Here is a 22,343-nt window from a genome sequence, read left to right as displayed (position 1 = left end):
TGTCCAGGACAGATCTGGATTTCAAGCCAGTTTTGAAAATTACTACCCTAATGGAGTTGGCCGCCAGAAAAGCAATACAGTTCAATCTGGATGTCCATTGCTTGGAGTGGCGAAACCTCAGCAGAGTGCGGTACTAACTGTAGAATGCTGCAGATGTGGCAAGAGTGGCAACAAGCAGTCAACATGTTGGACCTGAGAAGCCCAGTGCCCCAAGTGTCAGCAAGTAGACTGTCTCGCCCAAAATTACAACTCGAGCAAGAGAAGGGGTGTCTAAAGGAGACCATTCCGAGAACATAGTATAAGATACATGTCACCAGCCAGGGAGTAGCCTCCAAGTCAGTTGGATCTGCGGGAGAAGCCGAAGGGCCAGGGTCAGCAGAATTTTGGTTAAACCTCTTAGTTTGGGGTGAAGTTAATCATTTCTGAGTTCTTCCCAAATTAGAGGGTAAGACCGTAAAGTTGGGAGTGGTTACAGGTGCAGCAGCAACTCTGATTCCTGAATCAGTGTATGGGGAAAAGTTTTATAGGCATTGCCGTCAAAGCCTGCCAAGATTGCGGACATATACAGCCCTTCAGTGGCACCACTTGTTTTGTGTACTGGTAACAGAACAGATAAGGGACCAGTCTACCAAACTGCCTCCATAATGTTACAAAGTTGAAAGCACATGTGGCCAGTTTAAGGTAGAAAGTGCTTTTCTGAACTTAAAGTACAGCCAAAACAGCTAAAGGTTAGGCTGTTCCAAATCTAACAATTGGCTTTTCAATGGCTATCTGAGTTTTGGTGGTTGTTTTGAAAACGATTCGAATTTAGCCAATTAGTTTAAATTATACCCAGGATACTCTAAGCCAGTCGAATTTGAATTTTATTGTTTTGATCCCTGGAAACCAATCAAATTTATAAATGTAATGTGTCATGTGGGGTATTTTGAAAATTAGAGGAAGAGCAACTACAGTGGCGCTGTAGAGCTAACTGCCTATCAAATATCTTGCTCTCAAAGAAATTAGGAAACATTCGCTATCAAAAGTACCTTTTTCACGTAAAGCCTACTGGCAGTAAAAAAAAGATAACACAGGAAGATCAGCAGCCAGAAGATTGAAGACAGCAGAGAAGTATGATTGTTGGTTAATGTTCACTATTAGAGTTAAGAAAATAAATTGTTTTTCTTTAAATAATGGAAATTAGGAGTTCTCTGTCACTCAAATTTTAACAGATTACGAGGCAAGGCGAGCTTTTCTGGGTGTTTGGTTTAATTAAGAGGGGTTTGACAGCCACTTCATAACAGTTTGGGGGCTTGCCATCCAAGATTTGGCAGATTTAAACATTTCACGGTTAGTGTCCTATATCCTTAAATTTAATTTAGGTGAGAAAATTTGTTTAATTTTGCTTACTTGTGTTTGGTTAAATTAAAAATGAGGAAAATGGCTCTTAATGTTGTTTAAAAAGGTTCTGGGGTTTGAAGACGCTTCCCAAATTTGCCAAGAAGATTTAGAAAGACAGAGGAAGGATATACTTTTAGAATTAGTGAACAGGTTAGAATTGGCTTTAACCAGAGACAAAAGGAAAGCTGAAATCGTAATGAAGTTGGTCAAGCACTTATGTGTATCAGAGAAACAGACAAGTACAGTAGAGTTGCAAATAAATAGCAAATGAGGCAACTGGAGGTAGAAGATAAAGAAGAAGAGAGAAATTTCTTAGCTGAGCGAAAAGAGAATTTGAACTTCAGAAGTTACAAATTAGTCAGGAAAGTCGAGTGAACAGGATGGAGATGAAGAGAGAAGATATTTATGTATATGAATATGTTAAAATAGTGCCACATTTTGAGAATGAATTCGAAAAATTGGCTAGGCAGATGGAGTGGTTAGAGAACTTGGAATAATGCTAGTTCAGGCTAAGCTAGTAGGCAGAGGTAATGAGGTATTTGCAGTGCAGTCAGGAGAGGGGTCAAGAGATTATGCAGATGTCAAAATTGTTGAGTGTCTATGAATTGGTACCAGAAGCATACAGATAATGGTTCAGAAACATAAAGAAGGAACCAGGTCAGATTTATGTTGAGTTTGAAAGAATTAAATATAGCAATTTTGATAGGTGGGTGCGTGCCTTAAAAATATACTAGACATATGAGCCTCTAAGAGAGGTTATTCTGTTGGAGGAGGTTAAAAATTCACTTCCAGAGATAAGATTTTATGTGGATGAACAGAAACTTCAAGTGAGAAAAGCTAATGAGATAGCAGATGAATATGAATGGTGCATAAGGTGAAGTTTAGCTTCCGGCAGGAATTTTGTCCTGTGAGGGATAGAAATTGGGAGGAGCAATCCTTCACTACAAAACAAAGAAAATATCACACTGGAAATAGTTTACTACAGGTGGCAAAAGAAGCCCAAGGAGGTGAAAGGCCTCAGGTGTTTCTTCTCTGATAAGGTGGGACATGTTAAGTATTGTTGAAAAAAGGCACTGTGGGCAAAGACGTGGTAAAAGAGGTTAAGCCAGTGGGATTAGTGAAAGTAGTAAAGGAACCCTCAGGCAAAATTGAGGAGCTGCAAGAGAGGGCACAGCCTCGGCAGGGGCTGAGTATTGAGACCTCACCTCTGTGGGTAAACTTTACTCAGCAAGAACAGGAGGAGAAAGGAAAGAAGTTACAATTTTAAGAGATACAGGATCTGGTCAGGCTTTAATCGAGATGAAAATATCAGCATTCTTTCAGACTTGTTACTCGAGAGGGTGATAATTTGTGGAATAGATGGACAGAAAATTGGCATTCCCCTATGTAAGATCAGGTTGGAGAGCTAAACCAAGACTGGGGAAGTAACCATGGGAGTGATTGACAGGTATCAGTTCCTGGGATACAGTTTGTTCTTGGGAACGACCTGTCAGGATTCAAGGTGGGAGTGACATCCCTTATGGTGGAGAAGCCCAAGGAAAATCAGGGAACTGAGGCAGTAAAAGAAAAATACCCTGGAATTTTTCCAGACTGTTCAGTAGCAAAATCCCACTATCATAAATTAGAGCAAGAAGGTAAAACTAAAGAGAAAGACAAAGGAGTTTAGGCTAACATACTATTTGACGTAATGGTGCATGAAAATCCTGAACAGGTGGAGGGGTCAGGCAGAGATGTTTAGTCCTGAAAGGCTAATGGGCATACAACAGAAAGATGAGCTAATAGAAGATGTATATATTAATTCATACCCAGAAAAGGAATCAGAATGCATTGCTGAGGGTTATTATCTTAAGGATAGAATCCTAAGACAAAAATGGAGGCCACGACAGGTTAGTGCAGAGGAGAATAGGCGGGAAGTGCACCAGATTGTGTTGCTGGTAGCATTACAGACAAGAAGTATTACCGGTAGAAAGTGAATTACTATTAGGAGGTTATCTAGGTGTGAGGACGATGCAGGCTAAGGTACAAGAACACTCCTATTGGCCTGGACTGCATAAGGATGTGATTAAACTTTGCTATACATATCATGTGCCAAATGATAGGCAAGCCACAGGCAGTAATAAAACCAGCACCTTTGTTGCTAAAACACATATGAAAGGTTCTTTAAATGCGGGAAATGATTGATTGTGTAGGTCCCCTCCTTAAAATTAAAAATGGAAACCAATATTTGCTAACCATAATGGATGTGTCTACCAGATTTCTGGAGGCAATTCCATTATGGATGTTAAGGCAAAAAAGGATGTGGAGGAACTGGTAGCTTTATTTACCAGGTATGGGCTACCCAGGGAGATTCATTCTGACCAAGGGTCTAATTTTACTAGGCTGTTTAAGGAAGTCATGGAGAGCTTAGGCATTCAACACTTTAAATCAAATGCATACCATCCTGAATCGGAGAGAGCCTTGGAAAAGTGGCATTAGACCATGAAGACCATGTTAAGAGCATACGTCAGGATTACCCGAATGATTGGGATAAAGGGATCCCATTCATCTTGTTTGCCATTAGACATGCCCCAAACAATGTACTCACTTTACTCCCTTTGAGTTAATATTTGTTAATGAAGTGAGAGCGCCTTTGAAATTAATTAAAGATAAATTGATAGGACCGAAGTTGGAGATCTCACACTTGGATTATGTATCAGAGGGTGAGGGAGAGATTAAACCGGGTAGGTGAATTAGCTAAACAGAACTTGAAGAGGGCACAGCACAGAATGGAGTAGGTGGCAGATAAAAACTCTAAAATTCGGATGTTTTCCTGTGGGGCTGAGTTATTAGTATTGTTACCAGTGGTAGGAGATCCCTTCAAAGCCAGGTTTAGTGGTTCCTATCAAATTGAGAAAAAATTGAGTTAGGTAAGCTCTCTGGTAAAGATGCCGAATAGGAAAAAAATCTCAGGTATGTCATGTGAATATGTTGAGATGTTACTATAAAAGAGACGGAACTGGAGAAACAGGTGTTAGTTACTGCCTCTCAGAGTGAAGAATCAAATCCAAATGGGTGTGGATTTTGATTGCCTCAAAATTCATTTAAACAACAAAGAAGTCCTTGAGAAATGGGATAGGATAGTGATCTATCTGTCTCAGGACCAAAGAACCGAATTGAAAGGTTTGTTGCAGCAGTATGAGGACATATGCAGGAATAGAATGGGGAGGACCAGTACTATTGTGCTTGAGGTGGAATTAGGGAATACTGTTCTGATAAAACATCACCCCTACAGGCTTAATGCTCTCAAACCTGCACAAGTCCAGAAGGAAGTGAATGCTATGCTCAACGAAGACATCGAACTGAGTCAGAGTGAGTGGAGTTCACCAATCATGTTAGTTCCCAAACCTGACAGGGCTCAATGATTTTCTTTGGAAGGTCAACGCCATAACTAAATCAGATTCCTATCCGACATCAAGGTTGGAAGACTGGAGAAACTTGGACAAGCCACATACATCGCAAAGTTGGCCTTACTGCATAGTTATTAGAGAAAGCGAAAGACTGCATTTGTAATCCCAAATAGGCTATATCAATTCAACGTGATGTGCTATGGAATGAAGAGCGCATCAGCCACATTCCAAAGACTCATGAACAGAATTGTGGCTGGATTAACAATTTGTGCAGTTAATCTGGATGATGTAGTGATCTTTAGCGAGTCATGAAAAGATCACTCGGTACAGTTGACAGAGCTCTTTTAACAATTATGAGAAGGAAAACTGGTAATAAAGAAAACAGACTTCGCAAAGGCATAAGTGATGTTCTTGAGGCATAACATTAGATGTGGAAGACAAAGGCCATCAAGGAATTTCGATAACCATCCTCGAAAAAAGTGGTGCTTCAATTTTTGGGCCTGAGCAGATTCTACCAGAAGTTTGTTCCAAACGCTGACAGATTTACTAAAGAAAAACACAAAATTTCAGTGAACAGAACAATGCCAGGAGGCACTTGAACATTTAAAAACTGTTAATCACCGCACCAATTTTAGCTACACCAAATTTCAAAGTTGCAATCAATGCTAGCGGTTATAGGAATTGGAGCTGTACTGATACAGGAAGGTGATGATGGAATTGAACAGCCAATTGGCTACTTTTCAAAAATAAAAGCTCAATGTTCAGCAGAGAAAATACTCTACCGTCAACAAAGAATTATTGAGTTTGGTACTGGCCTTCCAACATTTTATGTGGCAAACAATGTGTTGGAGAGGGTTGTGTACACGGACCATAATCTTCTTACATTTTTGGAAAGATTTTAAGACAAAAATATTTTGTTGGAGTCTTGTGTTACAGATGTTTAATTTATAAGTTGTACATGATGTGGGTTGTAAAAATGTGATGGCAAACAGGTTTAAAGGAACAAGTAGAGATAAGATTTGACTGATTCCAACATTACACATGTGTGCAGAATTAATATGAAAGGTATAACTTGGGTTAGTGACATACATATTTCATGGTATTAATAATTAGAGAAAAAAAAGCCATCTTTTCATTACGATGGTTCATTTTTTCCTTTTAAGTAGGAAGGTGTTACGAAGTCGAAAGCATCTACAGTCATTTAAGATAGAATGTGCTTTTCTGAATTTAAAGTACAGCCGCAGCTGCCAGCTAAAGGCAGGCTGTTCGAAATCTAACAATTGGCTTTTAAATGGATGCTTGAGTTTTGGTTGTTGTTTTGACAACAATTCGAATTAAGCCAATTAATTTAAATTATGCCCGGGATACCAGAAAGCCGATGGAATTTTAATTTTATTGTTTTGACACCTGGAAACCAATCAAATTATAAAGTTAATGCATCATGCAGGGTATTTTGAAAATTAGAGGAAGAGCAACTGCAGTAAAGCTGGAGCTAACTGCCCATTGAACATTTTGCTCTCAAAGAAATTAGAAAGCACTCTTTTTCAAAGGTAGCTTTTCATGTAAAGCCTACTCGCAGTTTAAAAAAAAGCAAATGATGACCCAGGGAGATCAGCAGCTGGAAGATTGAAGACAGCAGAGAAGACAGAGACTGTGTGGTCTTGAGATTAAGTTAATGTAATGTTTAATAAAAGGGTCATTGGAACAACATATTTTTATAGATTTGGTGTCAGATAATAAGTAGTTAAGAAAAGGGAGGCTTGGATTTGTGAATAATTGTTGTTCAATGTTCTCTATCAGAGTTAAGAAAATAAAGTATTTTTCTTTTGAATAGTGGAATTTAGGAATTTTCTGTCACTCATATATTTTAACAGATCACAAGGTGAGGCAAGCTTTCCTGGGTGTTTGGTTTTAACTAACAGAGGGGTTCAACCTCCATGTTGTAACAATATGTAGTGAATGCCGACTAACCTGTGTTATTTGGATGCACCTAGTTACAAAAGTTAAAGTTAAATTGGGGCATGGTTAATAGACTGGTGGATTCAAAAACAAGTTTGTAAGAGTTTTTATAAGAATGTATAAAGGAAACCCAGGGGGTTATGAAACAACTCGAAATTAACCATCAGTTGAAGTGGGAGGCTCCTTTCAAGGAGTTTAAAGCATGTTCAATACTGTTCATTGGCCTAAAGTGGAGGCAGAATTGGAATAGCTGGTGAACTTGGGAGCATCAGAAACTGTAACCAGTCCAATTGTTTCTGTTTTAAAAACAACACAGTGAGGATTTATGGTGACATTAAGGTCACAGTCAACCTAGCCCAGCCCTGTGTGTGGATTAATACCCACTTCCATATATTGAGGATCTGTTCAGTTGACTGGCTGAGGGGAGAAGAATTCTCAAAAATGGATCTGTCGCAGGCCTATTTGTAGATGGGGGTTAAGGAATCCTAGCTGCCACTGATGTAAGTGACACACCTGGGACTGTTCTGCTACAAGCAACTGCATTTTTGCATCACATCAGCTATTACAGAGACCATGGACAAAATTTTGAGTGATTGCCAGGTGTCCAGTATTATCTGGATAATATTCTAGTTACTGAATCCTCTGAAGAGGGGCATTTGAAAAGCCTAGAAAAAAAAAACTTTAAAAAAGGTTGCAAAAGCACAGTCTGCAAGTAAAAAGGGAGAAGTCCAAGTATTTTAAAGACCCCCTAGAATACCTGGGCCATGTAGTTAATGGTGAGAGACTACAAAAGGCTCTCAAGAAGATGGAGGTTTAGATTAGATTAGATTACTTAGATTACTTACAGTGTGGAAACAGGCCCTTCAGCCCAAAAACTCCACACTGACCCGCCGAAGCGCAACCCACCCATTGCCCTACATTTACCCCTTTTACCTAACACTACGGGCAATTTAGCATGGCCAATTCACCTGACCTGCACATCTTTAGACTGTGGGAGGAAACCGGAGCAGCCGGAGGAAACCCACGCAGACACGGGGAGAATGTGCAAACTCCACACAGTCAGTCGCCTGAGTTGGGAATTGAACCCGGCGCTGTGAGGCAGCAGTGCTGACCACTGTGCCACCGTGCCGCAATGGCCCCGAGACTAGAGAACGTGTCTCAGCTGCGATTGTTTTTGAGAGTTGTGAATTACTATGGCAAGTTCTTGTCTGATCTGGCAACAATGCAAAATCGCCTGCATGATTCACTGGGAAAAGGCTGACTGTGGAAATGGGCCCAGGAACGTGAGGAGGCCTACCGGGAGGTGAAGCAAGCCCTAAACAAGGTTGGAAGTGTTGACTTACTTCAACCCAAAGTTTCATCACCTAACTTTATGGGGTTGGTGCTGTACTGTCACACATCTTGCTGAATGGAGATGAGCAGCCTATTACATTTGCATCATGGTCACTAACCGTGGCAGAGGAGAAGCGTGCCCAAGTGGAAAGGGAGGATTGGGCATTGTATTCTGTGTTAAGAAGTTCAACTATTTCCTTTTGCGGCAGGCATTTGTGCTGCCAACAGACCACATCTGGCGGAAAATGGGTCCCAGTGGTGGTGGCGGCTCAATAAGAACTGTTGCCATATACGGTACAGGCTAAGGATGAATTGGTCTGGAGAGACAAGGACCAGCCGGCCGCTGGACCTCACCAGTAGGAGGATGTTACTCTGAATACTGTACCAGTCCAGATGGGACCACTGGTGTCAACAAAGTAATGTGTCTCTTAGCCAGGATTGGCCATACCCAGGGAGGAGACAACAGCAGCGTCACAAGGCAACAACAACCAATTAGCAAGGGGTATGCCTGCAGAACAGCAGGAGCTTATGGAAGCCTGGGAAACTACATTAGAAAAGGTTCCTGAGGTGAGGAGACTGTCTTTGAAGAATTGCCATCCCCCGAGAGACTGATTATGTCAGTGTAACAGTAGAAGGGTTGTTTCCTTTTTCAGTGCTTTTTTTTTAAGTATTTCTGATGTGCATATATATATATGTAAGGTATTAGTTATTATTGGGTGCATATGTACAGAGGAACCTCGATTATCTGGCATTTGGTTTGTCCAAATATCGGATTATCCGGCAAGATTAGCTAAACTGTTATCCGGCATTCGATTAACCAAATGAAATACTCCCTGCCTGTGTCCTTCAGATAATCTAGGTTCCTCTGTATATAGATAAGGGGCGTATGGAAATAAAGAGCAAAGGGTATTATAGTTGTGTGGTGTTCCCCTTTTAAGAGAGCAGATCAGGTGATCCAGCACAGGAGCCAGGAGAGGCAGTCAAATATCAACTATGTAGGTGAGATGACACACAGGAAAGTATTCCTGTTTACCCTCTCTCTAACTTGTGTTCTATTTATGCTTCTAGTGAACCACAATCATAATTATATTAGATTATTTCTTATTGGAGATGGTCATTGCATGGCATTTGTGTGGTGCAAATGTTACATGCCACTTGTCAGCCCAAGCCTGGATATTGTCCAGATCTTGTTACATTTGAACATGAACTGCTTCAGTATCTGAGGATACTGGAAGAGCTTGACTAGGAGAGCAACAAGTTCTGGAATGCAATCTTTAGTACTATTGTTGAACTCTTGTGCGGGCTCATATCTTTTGCAGTATCCAGTGCCTCTGAACATTTCTTGATATTATGTGGAGTGAATCAAATTGAACCTTTTTCATTCAAAGCCATCTATGCAATTAAGATAATTGTCTCCTATTCAGTATTTTAAAATAAACACAATTCCTGACCACTATCTAATTCCTTCTGCTGCCAATTTATTCTTTACTGGCAGCCACTAAAACTTTCATGTGGTCTTCTGGTTCTACTCCTATCAAGGCTGTTGTTTAAATTTCATCTTGTATAATCTATTTGAGGAGCAGCCTCTATTTGCACTTTGATTTTGTTTGGCACTACTAATGCAAGATCTCTCTTTCACAATTGGAGACCCTGACTTAATTGTTATCTTGAATATTGGCAGTAACTTCCCTACATATCCCATAACAGTCATGCCTCTCAATTACAGGATCCATCTGAAACGTATTTCACCTGTGAATCCCTCTGAACTTAATGCACTCCATTGTCTCATGTCTAACCCCAATCTTGTCGCCAAATCTACTGACAATGCTAGTGCTGTTGTCATCTGATATGCTGACCTCCACCTTGCAGAAGCAGAGCACCAAGTCTCAGCTACTTCTATCTCCTGGATCAAAACACGATCTCCCAACATCGCGCTGTTGTTTCCAGCACTGTCTCTGGCCTCATGGCCTTTGGAAGTCTTCCTTCCACAGCTTCCCACTTCATAGATACCCAAACAACTGACTTCTATCTTCCTTACAAAATCCACAAACAGGACTGCCCTGGCAGACCTATCATTTCAGGCTGTACCTCACCTACTGAACTTATTTCTTCATAGAGGGCTCTATTTCCTTCTCCCTTTGTCCAGTCTCTTTCCACATTGTTCTGTCACTTTACTTCAGTTCCATAATTTCCAATTTCCTGGCTTCAGCCACCTCCTCTTCATCATGGACATACAGCCGCTGGACACATCCTTTCCCTTCAAGACGGTCTGAAAGCTCTTTCCCCTTGCAAGGAGGCCAGAGCAGTTCCCATCCACTACCACCACCCTTCCTTATCTGGCTGATGTTATTCTCACGTTGAACAGTTTCTTCTTTACCTTGTCTCACTTTCTCCAAGTCAAAGTATAGCTATGAGTACCTAAATGAGTTCCAGTTATGCCTGTCTCTTTGTGAAGTTGGTGGAACATTCCTTGTTCCAGTCCCTTCCCACATTTTTCTCCAATCTCTTCATGACATCATTAATTCTTCTTGCTGTTGTTGTTCAGAATAGTAAATTTAATCAATATTCCTTCCAGTTTCCATCTTTTTCTCACCTTCACCTAGTCCATATCTGACTCTGCAGTCCCTTACTTGACCTCTTTGTTCCCATTTCTGGGGAAAGACTGATAATTGATATCTGTTGCAAACCCATCAACTCCCACTATTATGTTAATTATAATTCATTGTACCTTGCTTTCTTAAAGACTCAATTCCATTCTTCAAGTTTCTTCATGTGGTGATCCCCCCTTTCATGGGGCTGCTTCCAACCTGTCCTCTTTTCTCATCAACTGAGGATTCCGACACCATCATGGCTGTTCAGCTGTAACTGATACATTTTCCACAGGTCTCCTCACCCTTAATCGCCCTTCCAGAAAATCAAGTGTTCCTTTATGCTCACTTATTGTTTGCATGGGTTTGCTCTCAAAGCTGACCTAATTTCTGCTAATAGCACCTGCCATTGAAACCTGTTCTTTATCTTTATCTTTCCTCCTCCATTAGCATTAGCACTCCCTTTGCTTTTTGCTATCAACACCCTTGCCATCTGTTCCACCAGCCTCTGTGTTCACAGGACCATCCTTTGTCAATTCTCCACCTCCAACAGGCTGCTTCATTTTCCCCTCTTCTCACTTATCAGCATTACGCAGATAGTGTTCCTTTCATGACACCTTGGTCCATTTGTCCATCACTCCTCAGCAGGCTAGTCATGCAGATTAGGTCACATGCGATCCAGGGAGAGCAAACTAATTGGATTCAAAATTGGGTCAGTGGTAGGAAACAGAGGAAAATGGTAGAGGATTGTTTTTTCGGACTGGAGTCATGTGACTAGTGTGTGACACAAGGGTAGGTGCTGAGAACTTTGTTATTTACGTTAATGATGTGAATGTACATGACACGATTAGTAAGTTTGCAGATGTTCAAAAGGGCCACCACACGCTGCAGTACACCAGAACTGCAAAAAGAGAAGAAGAACATCTAAGCAACGTATTCGCCAAAAACGGATACCCCCGCAGTTTCATCAACAGATGCCTAAGAGAAAGACAACGGCCTGAGGACATGCCACAACCCAAAGGACTAGCCACACTACCTTACATCAAAAACATTTCTGAACTGACAGCTAGACTATGCGACCACTAGGACTCATAACAGCACACAAACCAACAGCCACACTCAGACAACAACTCACCAGGACGAAGGACCCAATACCCAGCATGAGCAAAACCAATGTAGTGTACAAAATCCCATGCAAGGACTGCACAAAACACTACATAGGATAAACAGGAAGACAGCTAACGATCCGCATCCATGAACACCAACTAGCCACGAAACGACATGACCAGCTATCCATAGTAGCCACACACTCAGATGACAAGCAACATGAGTTTGACTGGGACAACACTACTATTATAGGACAAGCCAATCAGAGAACAGCCAGGGAATTCCTAGAGGCATGGCATTCATCCACAGATTCAATCAATAAGCACATTGACCTGGACCCAGTATACCAGCCACTGCAACGGACAGCTGGAACTGACAACCGGAAGTGGCAGATACAAATCACTATAGATGCCAGAGGAAACATCACAGTAGTGCTTCACAGGAGGCTCCCAAGCACTGAGGATGTCACCTCTATAGGGGACGAAATGTCTGCAACACAAATTCCCAGCTCGGCGAACAGAACCACAACAAGTTTGCAGATGATACAAAATAAAGAGGTACTGTTGTTTGCGAGAAAGGTTATCAAAAATTACAGAGGGAGCTTGATCAGATGGGGAACTGGGCTGAGGATTGGCAAATGCAATTCAATACAGAGAAGTGTAAGGTGTTGCACTTTGGAGAGTCAAACCAAGGTAGGACTTATACAGTAAATGGTAAGGTCCTGAGGAGTGTTGTGGAACAGAGGAACCGAGGAGTACAAGTACATAGTTCTTTGAAAGCAGTGTCACAGATAGACAGTGTGGTGAAGGCGGCATTTAGCATGCGGGCCTTCATCAATTGAGGCATTGGGTATAAGAGTTGGGGCATTATATTACAGTTGTACAAGTCATTTGGAGTGAGGCCGCGTTTGGAGTATTGTGTACAGTTTTGGTCATTCTGTTATAAGAAAGACAATTAAACTGGAAAAGAGTGAAAAGAAGGTTTACAAAGAAGTTGCTAGGACTAGTAAGCGTGAGTTTGCAGGAGAGGTTGGACAGAATAGGACTTTATTCCTTGGAACATAGGAGAATAAGGGGCGACCTTATTGAGGTCTATAAAATCATGAGGGGCGTAGATTGGATAAATGCATATGGTCTTTTTCTCAGGGATGTGGAAATAGAAAACTAAAGGACATAGGTTATGGTGAGAGGGAAATGATTGTTGAAGGACCAGAGGGGCAACTTCACACATGGAGTAGTGCTTATATGGAATGGGCTACCAGAAAAAGTGTTTAAGGCAGGTACAATAACAAAATTTAAACATACATTTGAATAGGTACATGGATGGGAAGGGTTTAGAGGGATATGGACAAAATGTGGGCAATTGGAACTAGCTGAGTGGGCGCCATGGTTGGCATGGACCAGTTTGAGCTAAAGGGCCTGTTTCCATGATGTACCACTCTATGACGCTAACATTTCTGTTATAGGCCTGCTGCAGTATTCTAGTGAAGGCCCATGCATGTTGGAGGAACAGCACCTCATTTTTCCCTTAGACACTTTACAACCTTCAGCACTCAACACTGAGTTGAGCAACTTCAGAACATGAACACTTTACTCTATTTTAATTATATCTTTTACCACCACTTCCTCTTCCCAAACCCACACGTGTATGCGTGTGTACACACACAATTGTTTTGTTTGTATGAGTTTTTTTCTCAGAGCTGACCTATTTTCTGCTACTAACACCTGCCATTGAAACCTGTTCTTCATCTTTATCTTTCCTCCTCCATTAGCATTAACACTCCCTTTGTTTTTTGTTGTCAGCACCCTTGCTACTTGTTCCACCTGCATCCTCTCGCCCTTTGTCAACAGCATAAAACATATTTCCAACTCCTTTCAGTTCTACAGGAAGGTCGTATTATATGTGAATTGTCAATTGTTTCTCCCTGCGCAAATATTGCCAGACCTGCTGAATTTCTCCATCACTTGCTGTTTTTAAGATTCATGCCATCCTGACTGAGAGCTACATAGTTCTTTTATTTTTTGACTCAAAACCCTGAAACTCCCTCCCTATCACTTTCCACTGTGCTCCTGCACTTCCGTACTCCATTACCATGACATTTTAGGATATTCTAAGTCTTAACAGCACTGTGGGCAGACCCAAGGCCGTGTGGATTTCAGCAGTTCAAGAAAATGGTTCACTATTACCGGTGCAATGCCAACACGCTCACATTCCCAATAATGAATTGTTTTTAAATTTCAAGGAGCAGTTGTTAACTTAAATTCCATCCCAAGGTTGTAGGAAATGGCTGAAGAATGAAGGTATAGGGACAAGTCAAATCATTTGTATCTAATGTAGTTAAAGAATCAGGGAATATTGAGAATGGAAACCGAGGAATAAAACTGTAGCTGAATGGCTTGTTTTCCAATCATACTACATTGACTTTCAGGTATACTGTTAACTAGATAAGAGAACTGTTAATGAGATCCTCCTCAGAGTTGACAAATAATTAACAGATTTGTCATCTGTTTAATTATTTTGTAAAACTTATGAATAGCCTATGTAATTTTTCACATTTAAAAAAATTGTGTGCAAATGACGTGCCATCTGAGGTGAGCTGAGCTGCTTCTTCAAAATAAGTATCCTTGTTTTAATATATCCATTGTGCTTTCCAACCACTGTTCTTTTCAGTGTTGCTTGTTCTCGTTATGAAATCGTAGACAATATGTTATCAGTCGTTCTGCTTGACCATCCAGATTATTTCAAATTGCATTTAGTTGACTTTACACATTGTTCAAATCAGTTTCTTCTGTATTGCACTATTTCTCAATATCTGCAATTCTGAAATGTCAAAGATTTTGTTTTCTAAGTAATTTTGTTATTAACAGACTTTATTTTGTTATAGTATGTTGAAATACTCAGCATTTACGTATGGTCAGCAATGCAAAATTCTATGTTCTCCATATGTTATTTCTATTTGTTTGATTTATTTTCATTTTATATAAATGTGAACTATTCTGGAGACATTAGTGTTTTTAAGTCAACATGTGGACATTTAATAGATTTTGCTTGTTTTTCAAGAGGGAATAAATGCTGATTATTTGAAATTTATGAATTGCTGAGATTTGACAACAATGTGTGGTCTGTTACTCAGCAACTTGCAGTGCAAACTTATCCGCATTTGGCGCCATGCAACTCTGTTCATAGTGTATGTGTAACCAAGTATTAATTAAACTGCTGCATGGTTCATGGAAGCCGATTGAAATAACAGTTTCTGAACAGCTCTCTATTTTATCTTCAGAATGGCAGCCAATCAAAGAACATTTACAGATGTACAGAGAACTGTTCTCTCTGCTCATAAGGAGTCCACGACTGAAGATAAGATGTCCTTTTATGACAGTTGGTCTGAACTCTATGAACAGGTGACGTAACAGTGACAAGTGTGACTTAACAAGAAAGGGAATCATAAAAGTATGGACAAGGGCAGGAGTTGGCCATGCAGTTCCTTGAGCCCCCTTTTCAAGTCAGTAAGATCGAGGGTAATCTTTTACCTCCACTTCCAATTTTCATACTATCCATTATCCATTGATTCCCTTATATTCAAAGGGAATCCAAGATTGAGAATTCCAAAGATTCACAACCTTTTGAGTAAAGAAATTACTCCTCATCTCATTCCTAAATGGTCAACTTTACGTTTTGGGACTTTTATCCTAAGTTTTCAATTCTCCGATCAGGAAAAGCATCTTCCTAGTATCTGCCCTAACAAGCCCACTAAAGCTTTGTATATGTTTTAATGAGATCATCTCTTATTGCTCTATGTTCCAGATTATATAGATAAAATTTACTCAGCCTTTCATAGTACTATCCTGTATCCCAAAAATCAGTTGTGAAAGTTTTTTGCACTCCTGCTAAGGCAAGAGTATTCTTTCTTTGGTAATGAGACTAAAACCAAACATGGTACTCCAGGTGCGGTCTCATCCTGTGCTGAGAAAGAACAGTTATGTGGACTTCTGTGTTGTATAAAAAGCATATCAGATTAGAGAAAGTAAATCTGAGAAACAACCTTGCTTCGCTGTTATAAAGGACAATTGTTTGGATTCGTAGAATGGAATCAGCAGAAATCATTTGTTAGGAAGGATAGACTCTGCTAATTTTAAAAATGCCATAATGATGATTTGATGAAATCTGAAAGACCAAGGATGACTGCTTCTGTCTGAACCTGTACAGTATTGTAATTACAACCTTTATTTCATTTGTTTCTGCTGCAGGATATGATGATTCTGGATTATCGTGCTCCTGTCATGGTCGCAGAAAGTCTAGCAGCAGTAATTCATGAAGATCGCGATAAGGCATTGGTCTTGGATGTTGCCTGCGGAACTGGGCTTGTTGCTAAACAGGTTGTTAATTGTAAGCAGTATTATAGCTCTCAACATATTTAGAGTTTTACAAATGTTCCTTCTGCTTGCTTCTGATTTTCAGTTCAAAGCAAATCTGTCATAACTAATTGCTTATGTGGCTTATTTTGTCTAGTTGCAAAGATTTGGTTTTCATAACTTTCATGGCGTGGATGGTAGTCAAGAAATGTTGGAATTAGCGCGGTCCAAATCAATATACCAAACACTTCAGAAATGTGTGCTGGATTCTGAGTTGCTTCCAGCGTCTTCAGGTAACTGAAAATCTAAAGCCACATATACTTATCTGCGACAGGCAATATTTTGTTCTTCGACCATGTTCCTAAGAACAAACTTAGTATATAATTTTCTAATTCCATCATTGCCTAGATTTTGCAGTGCTAAAGGAACATGATCTTATGGTGAAGCTGACTCAAATGATTAAGTGAACTGTTCCTATTCCAATTTCTATTGTTCTTGCTACAAAGAATGAAGCAGAGTAGAATGATTTGATTGTTTTCAGTAATCATACATTTCAAAAAATCGTCAATTTGATTTCTGGTCAATTCAGGGAAAGAGTTGGAGGGTTTCACTTGACTTTAGCATTAACCTATGTAATTGAAAAATCAATGGTCTAATCGTTTTGTGCCCATTTTAATATCAAGTGGAGCTAAATTTCACTCTATATGTTGCCTCTGTGATCAAATACGATGCTGGAAAAGCGCAGCAGGTCAGGCAGCATCCAAGAAACGGGAGAATCGACGTTTCGGGCATAAGCCCTTCTTCAGGAATGCCCGAATAGCCAATCAAATAGCCAATATAAGCATCCTATCTAAGCTCAAACATAAAGGTTATTCAAAACCAAAATTTGAATCTGTCTCCCTCTGAACTGACTGCATCCATGCTCAAATTCAACTCTGACTTTGTAATCAAGCCTGACAGTAAGGGTGGTTCTGTTGGTGTCTGGTGTACTGACCTCTTCATTGTGGAGAGTGAGCGCCAGTTCTCAGACACCTCCTCTTATCTCCCCAGACCTGATTTCCACTATCGATCATCAGGCTATTGTGTCCAGGTCCATTACTAATTTCATTTTAACAAGGGATCTCCTCCCCTTATCCTCCAAGCACACAGATCCTTATTCCCATACAGCCCACTTCTACCTTCTTCACAAAATCCACAAACAAGACTGCCCGAACAGACCCATTGTTTCTGCCTGTTTCTATTGCGTGGAACTTTCTTCCTCTTGACTCCATTTTTTTCTCCACTTGTCCAGTCCCTTCTCACTTACATCCGGGAGTGGATCTTCAATCCAGTGCTTTTGGCTCAGAAGTAGGGACTCTTCCCACTACACTACAAAACCTCATCCATTCATAAGCAGATGTGAAAAACAAATGTATATAAATAGTACTCCATCACATAGCTTTCCCCTCCTTTTTCTGTATCAGCTATCTATCACTCCCGCTTTAATTTGTATTGCAAAACTAGACAAGGAAGGAAATTTTTTGCTTAATAGTACAAGGTCAGGTTTTGCAGGTGTTAATCTGAATTTATGTTAAATTGATGTTTTAAATTCTGTTTCAGACAGTTATGATGTTGTTGTGATTGTTGGGGCATTAAGTGGAGGGCAGGTTCCATTTGCTATCCTTCCTGAACTCCATCGTGTTACCAAGCCAGGTAAGAAAATTTCAGGTCTTTTATGAAACCCGAATGGTTCTGTAGAAGATAAATGTAAATGGGTTGCAATGGATTGTACCTGTAGAAATCCTGGAACAGCAGTGAAGCAGACTTCTGTGGCTGCCCGACTCTTTGCATCCAAGGGGAATGAATAACTTGGTATACTTTAGCATCAGTCACTTCCCACAACTTTCTGCAGTGATCTCCAGTGGCTCCCTACAATAATCAGCTTGCATAGAAATTGCAGGCCACTGCTACATTCAAGGCAACTGGAGTGGCCAGCGGCTGGCAGATGCAGAATGCAATGGCCCTGGGACATATTGAAGAGATTTTGACCTTGCCTGTCTGTTACTTGTAGATAGCTGCACTGAAGCATGTAAGTGCAGTTTTGGGCCACCTCTCACCTGTATTTTACATGATTTTCCTCAATGTAATGACTCTGCAATCTGGACTACAGCCACTAACTGTTGTTGCAGCAACTATTGTCTCTGGTTCCTCATTAACTGCAAGGTGATCAGAGGAATAAAAGGTTGATCTGTGCCATCGTATTCAGTTTCAGGAGATCTACAAAGACTATTTAAATTTTTAAAGCTATAATTGGATGCCAATAGTCCTGTTTTTCTTTGGCTTTTGACTTGCCAGTCTTCACCACTGTGCCTGAGGTAAATCTTTTCAGCTAGCTATCTTCCCCCCCCCCCCCCCCAAAACCAGCATGGAACATGGAAAGCAGTATTCTATGTGGCTTCAGAACAACAACTCGTGATCAAACATACAGTTGCACGGAGGTGGAGTACATTGTCTGGGATAGTTAAAGCAAACTGATGCACCTTCCTATTCATAATGATCGGCTTTGTTTTAGAGAGGTTGGAGCAGAACCCTTCAAATCTTGTTTTGGGCAGCCAGCTTAATTGCAATGATTTGTGAGCTGCTGATGCATGTCAATAAGTTTCTGAACAGCGGCTGGCAACCCTGCTTTTGTGATTGAAGGACATAATTACTAAAGCTCAGCTTGACAGGAAGATTTTGACTGTCTCCCAATTGAGTTCACATTGCAAGGTTTGCTTCTCTCCTGCAGGTGTGGAAAGTCCTGCCCTTTAAATTTGTTTTCTGTTCTTCAGGGGGTTTTGTGTGCATGACTACCCGAAGCAATACCTCAAATCAACTCTACAAAAAACAACTACAGGCTGTCATAAAGGAAATGGAACAAAATGGATTGTGGGAAAGAATTACAGTGCAAGAAATAGAACATTGGGAAAAAGCAATAGCTGAATGTGAAGCTGAACAAGGTTCTACATACATCTCTGGGACTATCTATTTGTACCGAAAATCAAGGAATTAGGATTAAATTTCTACCTGAGAATAATCAAACCAAATCTTCATTGAGGCTCTGTCGCTTCAGCATGGAATTTAATTCATTCTGACCAGTCAGATGTTTGTACAAAATACAGGATTGTTGGTAACAAAAATTGTTTTATAATCATTGCAGCTATAGGCTGATTGACAGCCATCATTCTAGTAAAAAGTGTTTTACAATTGGAATGAGCAAATTTAAATTTATCTGTGAGAAATGGTGTACTCCAAAATCACTGATAACACCTTAGTTGGAGCAGTGTCAATAAAATCAGAAAATACTAGAAATATTCAGGTATTTCAGCATCTTAAGAGAGATATTCTAATTGCTATCTCTGTGGCAGACATGTAGAGTTAAAAACTGGTAATAATAGTAGGTTTCCTTTCTCTGCCTTAAAATATCTTGGAGTGTCGATTTATCTTTTTAAAGAAGTATCCCTTTGTCTCACAATGTCCAACTCATTTCGAACTGGTCAGCACTGACCTACAAGTCACAAGCATCAATAACTACCAAGAAGGCCTACTGAAATTTTGGATGACCAACACAAAGTTATTTATTAAGATAGCTTTCAATCTCTCAAAAGTTGCTTGGCATTCCTGTGACTACACTTATTTTACCTGTTGCAAGTAAATCAGTATGGCAGCTAAAGTGCTGAAATTTGGCCCATATTTGTGGTGGAAATGACACGTTCATAAAAACCACATGATTTCCCTTTTCATGTTGGGCAGGAAGATCCATCAATGTTAATATTTGTAGTTCTTCACAACAGCTGTCTCTAAACCATTATAGGTGCCTTGGGTGGGTAAATATCCATGCTTACTAAGGCTAATTCTTTGCAATTTATGGCATTATGTCACACAATATAATCTTCTGTAAAACCTTCCAGCTGTTCCATCTGGAAAATGTAATTTCAAGCAAGTTACTCTCATGCAAACATTTCTGTCCTGAGCCTGCTGCAATATGCTAACACAAGCTCAAGCAGCAACATCTCATTATCTGCTGAGATACTTTACAGTCTCTAGGGCTCAATATTGAAATCCACTACTTCAAACAGAGCCCCCATTTTCCCTTATATCCCTCCCACCTACCCCTGTAGCCTTGTTTGTGTCTTGTTTACATTGCTGTCAGGGGAGACATTTTCTACTTTTCTCATCTTAATTTGCACACATTTTACATTTCTGTTTCTCTTGTACCACAGTTGGAATACTGTGTTCAATTTTGGTCTCCTTGCAAAGGAAAGATGTTGTTAAACTTGAAAAGGTTCGGAAAAGATTTACAAGGCTGTTGTTAGGGTTGGAAGTTTTGACCTATAGGGAGAGACTGAATAGGCTGGGGCTATTTTCCTTGGTGTGTCGGAGGCTGAGGGGTGACCTTATAAAGATTTATAAAATCATGAAGGCATGGATAGGGTGAATAGTCAAGGTCTTTTTCCCAGGGTAGGGGAATCCAAAATTAGAGGACAACAATGTAAGGTGAGAGGGGAAAGATTTAAAAGGGACCTAAGGGCAACCTTTTCATGCAGAGGGTGGAGCATGCATGAAATGAACTACCAGAGGAAGTGGTGGAGGCTGGTACAATTGCAACATTTAAAAGACATCTGGATGCGTATATGAAGAGGAAGGATTTAGAGGGATACGGGCCAAACGTTAGCAAATGAGGCTAGATTAATTTAAGATATCTGCGTCAGACTGAAGAGTCTGTTTCTGGGCTATACATCTGTGACTCTCATTGATTGATTCTAATTAGCAATGTCTTTGGCTTTTGCATACTATCTGCTTCCTTACTCCTGCTCCATCTCTGCCAAATGTATATAAAACACCATTTTCCAAATAATTTCAGTTCTGAAGAAGACTCATAATGGGTTCAAAATGTCAACTGTTTTGACTTCCATAGATGCTGCCAGATATGCTGAGTTTCTCCAGTATTTTCTGCATTTGTTTGAAATTTCTGGCAATCACAGCACTTCTGTTTAAGTGGCAAATGACATTTGAGCCACACTGGTGCCAGGCAATTACAGTATCCAAAAAGAGAGAATCTAACGATCACTCTTTGAAATTCAGTGAAATTACCATTGCACAATTGTCGATATTCTGAGGTTTGCAACTAACTGGAAACTGAACTTAACTAGCCATATAAACATTGTCGCTACTCAAGCTGGTCACAGGCTGGGAATCCTGCAGTGAATAACTCACTTCCTGACTCCCCAGAGCCTGTTTACCATCTACAAGGCACAAGTCAGAGGTGTATTGGAATACTTCCCACTGGCCTGGATGAGTGCAGCACTGAACAAGCAGGAGAAAGCAACCTGTCTAATTGGTGTCCCATTCACCAAATCAAGGAATCACTCCCTTTATCACCAACTAACAGTAGCAAGATAAGGCAGCAGATACATGGGAACAACACTGCCTGCAGGTTCCCCTCCAAGCTCACTCTGTCTTGCAAATGTATCACTATGCCTTCCCTGTCACTGGGTCAAATCCTGAAACTCTCTCTCTAACAGCATTGAAAGTGTACCTATGCCAGCTAGAAAGCATCACCCTCTCAAAGGCAACTAAAGATGGCAATGGTTACTGTTTCAGCCACAACTCTGAAAATATTCATGGATGAAGATTCGACAGTTCACAGGACAGAACTGGGAACAAGTTGTGTCTGATGCAAAGATTTAATGTAATGAGTCATTTATCTGGATTTGAAACACAAATGATGATTTTGAGGGATAGTTTTGATTTTCTGTGTGTTTTAAGATATTTCAAATTATATTTAATGTTTAGATAGCTTGATTTGATTCTGTTTTATTTTGTGTAATAAACTGTTTTATTGTTAAAGAATACTACAGCCTTATGTGCCTATGTTTAAGTGAATGACCACCATATTAAATTTTAAAAATCCAGCAGGCCAAATTTCATTCTAGGATGAAAGCAGCAAATGCTGGAGACCATAGCAGGTCGGGCATCCATGGAGCAAGAGCAAGCTAATGTTTTGAGTCTAGGTGACCCTTCATCAGAGCTTTACTTGTTACGTTCTCTGCCACCATATGTATTCCCATCTGTGAGAAACGAAGCTCACTGCCAAATAATTTTAGTCCGAGTCAAATTCAGAAGCAGTCTTTATTCATACAAGCCCGGGTGACCACATAGTAGGCACACTTCTGAATAATATTGCTCAGTTATATAGTTTTCTATGACCCTCCCTGTAC

General features: G+C 40.3%; 1 protein-coding gene across 5 annotated transcripts in view; it reads left to right on the top strand.

The window, feature by feature from the left end:
* mettl27 (methyltransferase like 27) overlaps positions 1-21,977 on the top strand; it is a 29,917-nt gene extending 7,940 nt beyond the window's left edge. For 4 of the 5 annotated variants that reach the window (XM_043718672.2, XM_087977467.1, XM_087977466.1 and 1 more), the window contains exons 2-6: positions 15,033-15,153; positions 16,000-16,128; positions 16,262-16,397; positions 17,704-17,796; positions 18,915-21,977. In XM_043718672.2, the coding sequence (XP_043574607.1) occupies positions 15,034-15,153; positions 16,000-16,128; positions 16,262-16,397; positions 17,704-17,796; positions 18,915-19,135 (699 nt within the window). In that variant the 5' untranslated portion in view covers position 15,033 and the 3' untranslated portion in view covers positions 19,136-21,977. Of the gene's footprint in view, positions 1-15,032; positions 15,154-15,999; positions 16,139-16,261; positions 16,398-17,703; positions 17,797-18,914 lie in introns of all 5 variants that reach the window. The other variant, XM_087977469.1, reaches the window with a different exon arrangement.
* Positions 21,978-22,343: the final 366 nt, after the last annotated feature.

This window comes from Chiloscyllium plagiosum, unplaced genomic scaffold (assembly GCF_037043375.1).
Source record: "Chiloscyllium plagiosum isolate Xiang-an unplaced genomic scaffold, Cpla_swu_hap1 HiC_scaffold_31, whole genome shotgun sequence".
In the NCBI taxonomy this organism is placed as follows: domain Eukaryota; kingdom Metazoa; phylum Chordata; class Chondrichthyes; order Orectolobiformes; family Hemiscylliidae; genus Chiloscyllium; species Chiloscyllium plagiosum.
Note: the sequence above shows the minus strand (reverse complement) of the source record. Positions and strands in the feature narration are given on the sequence as shown.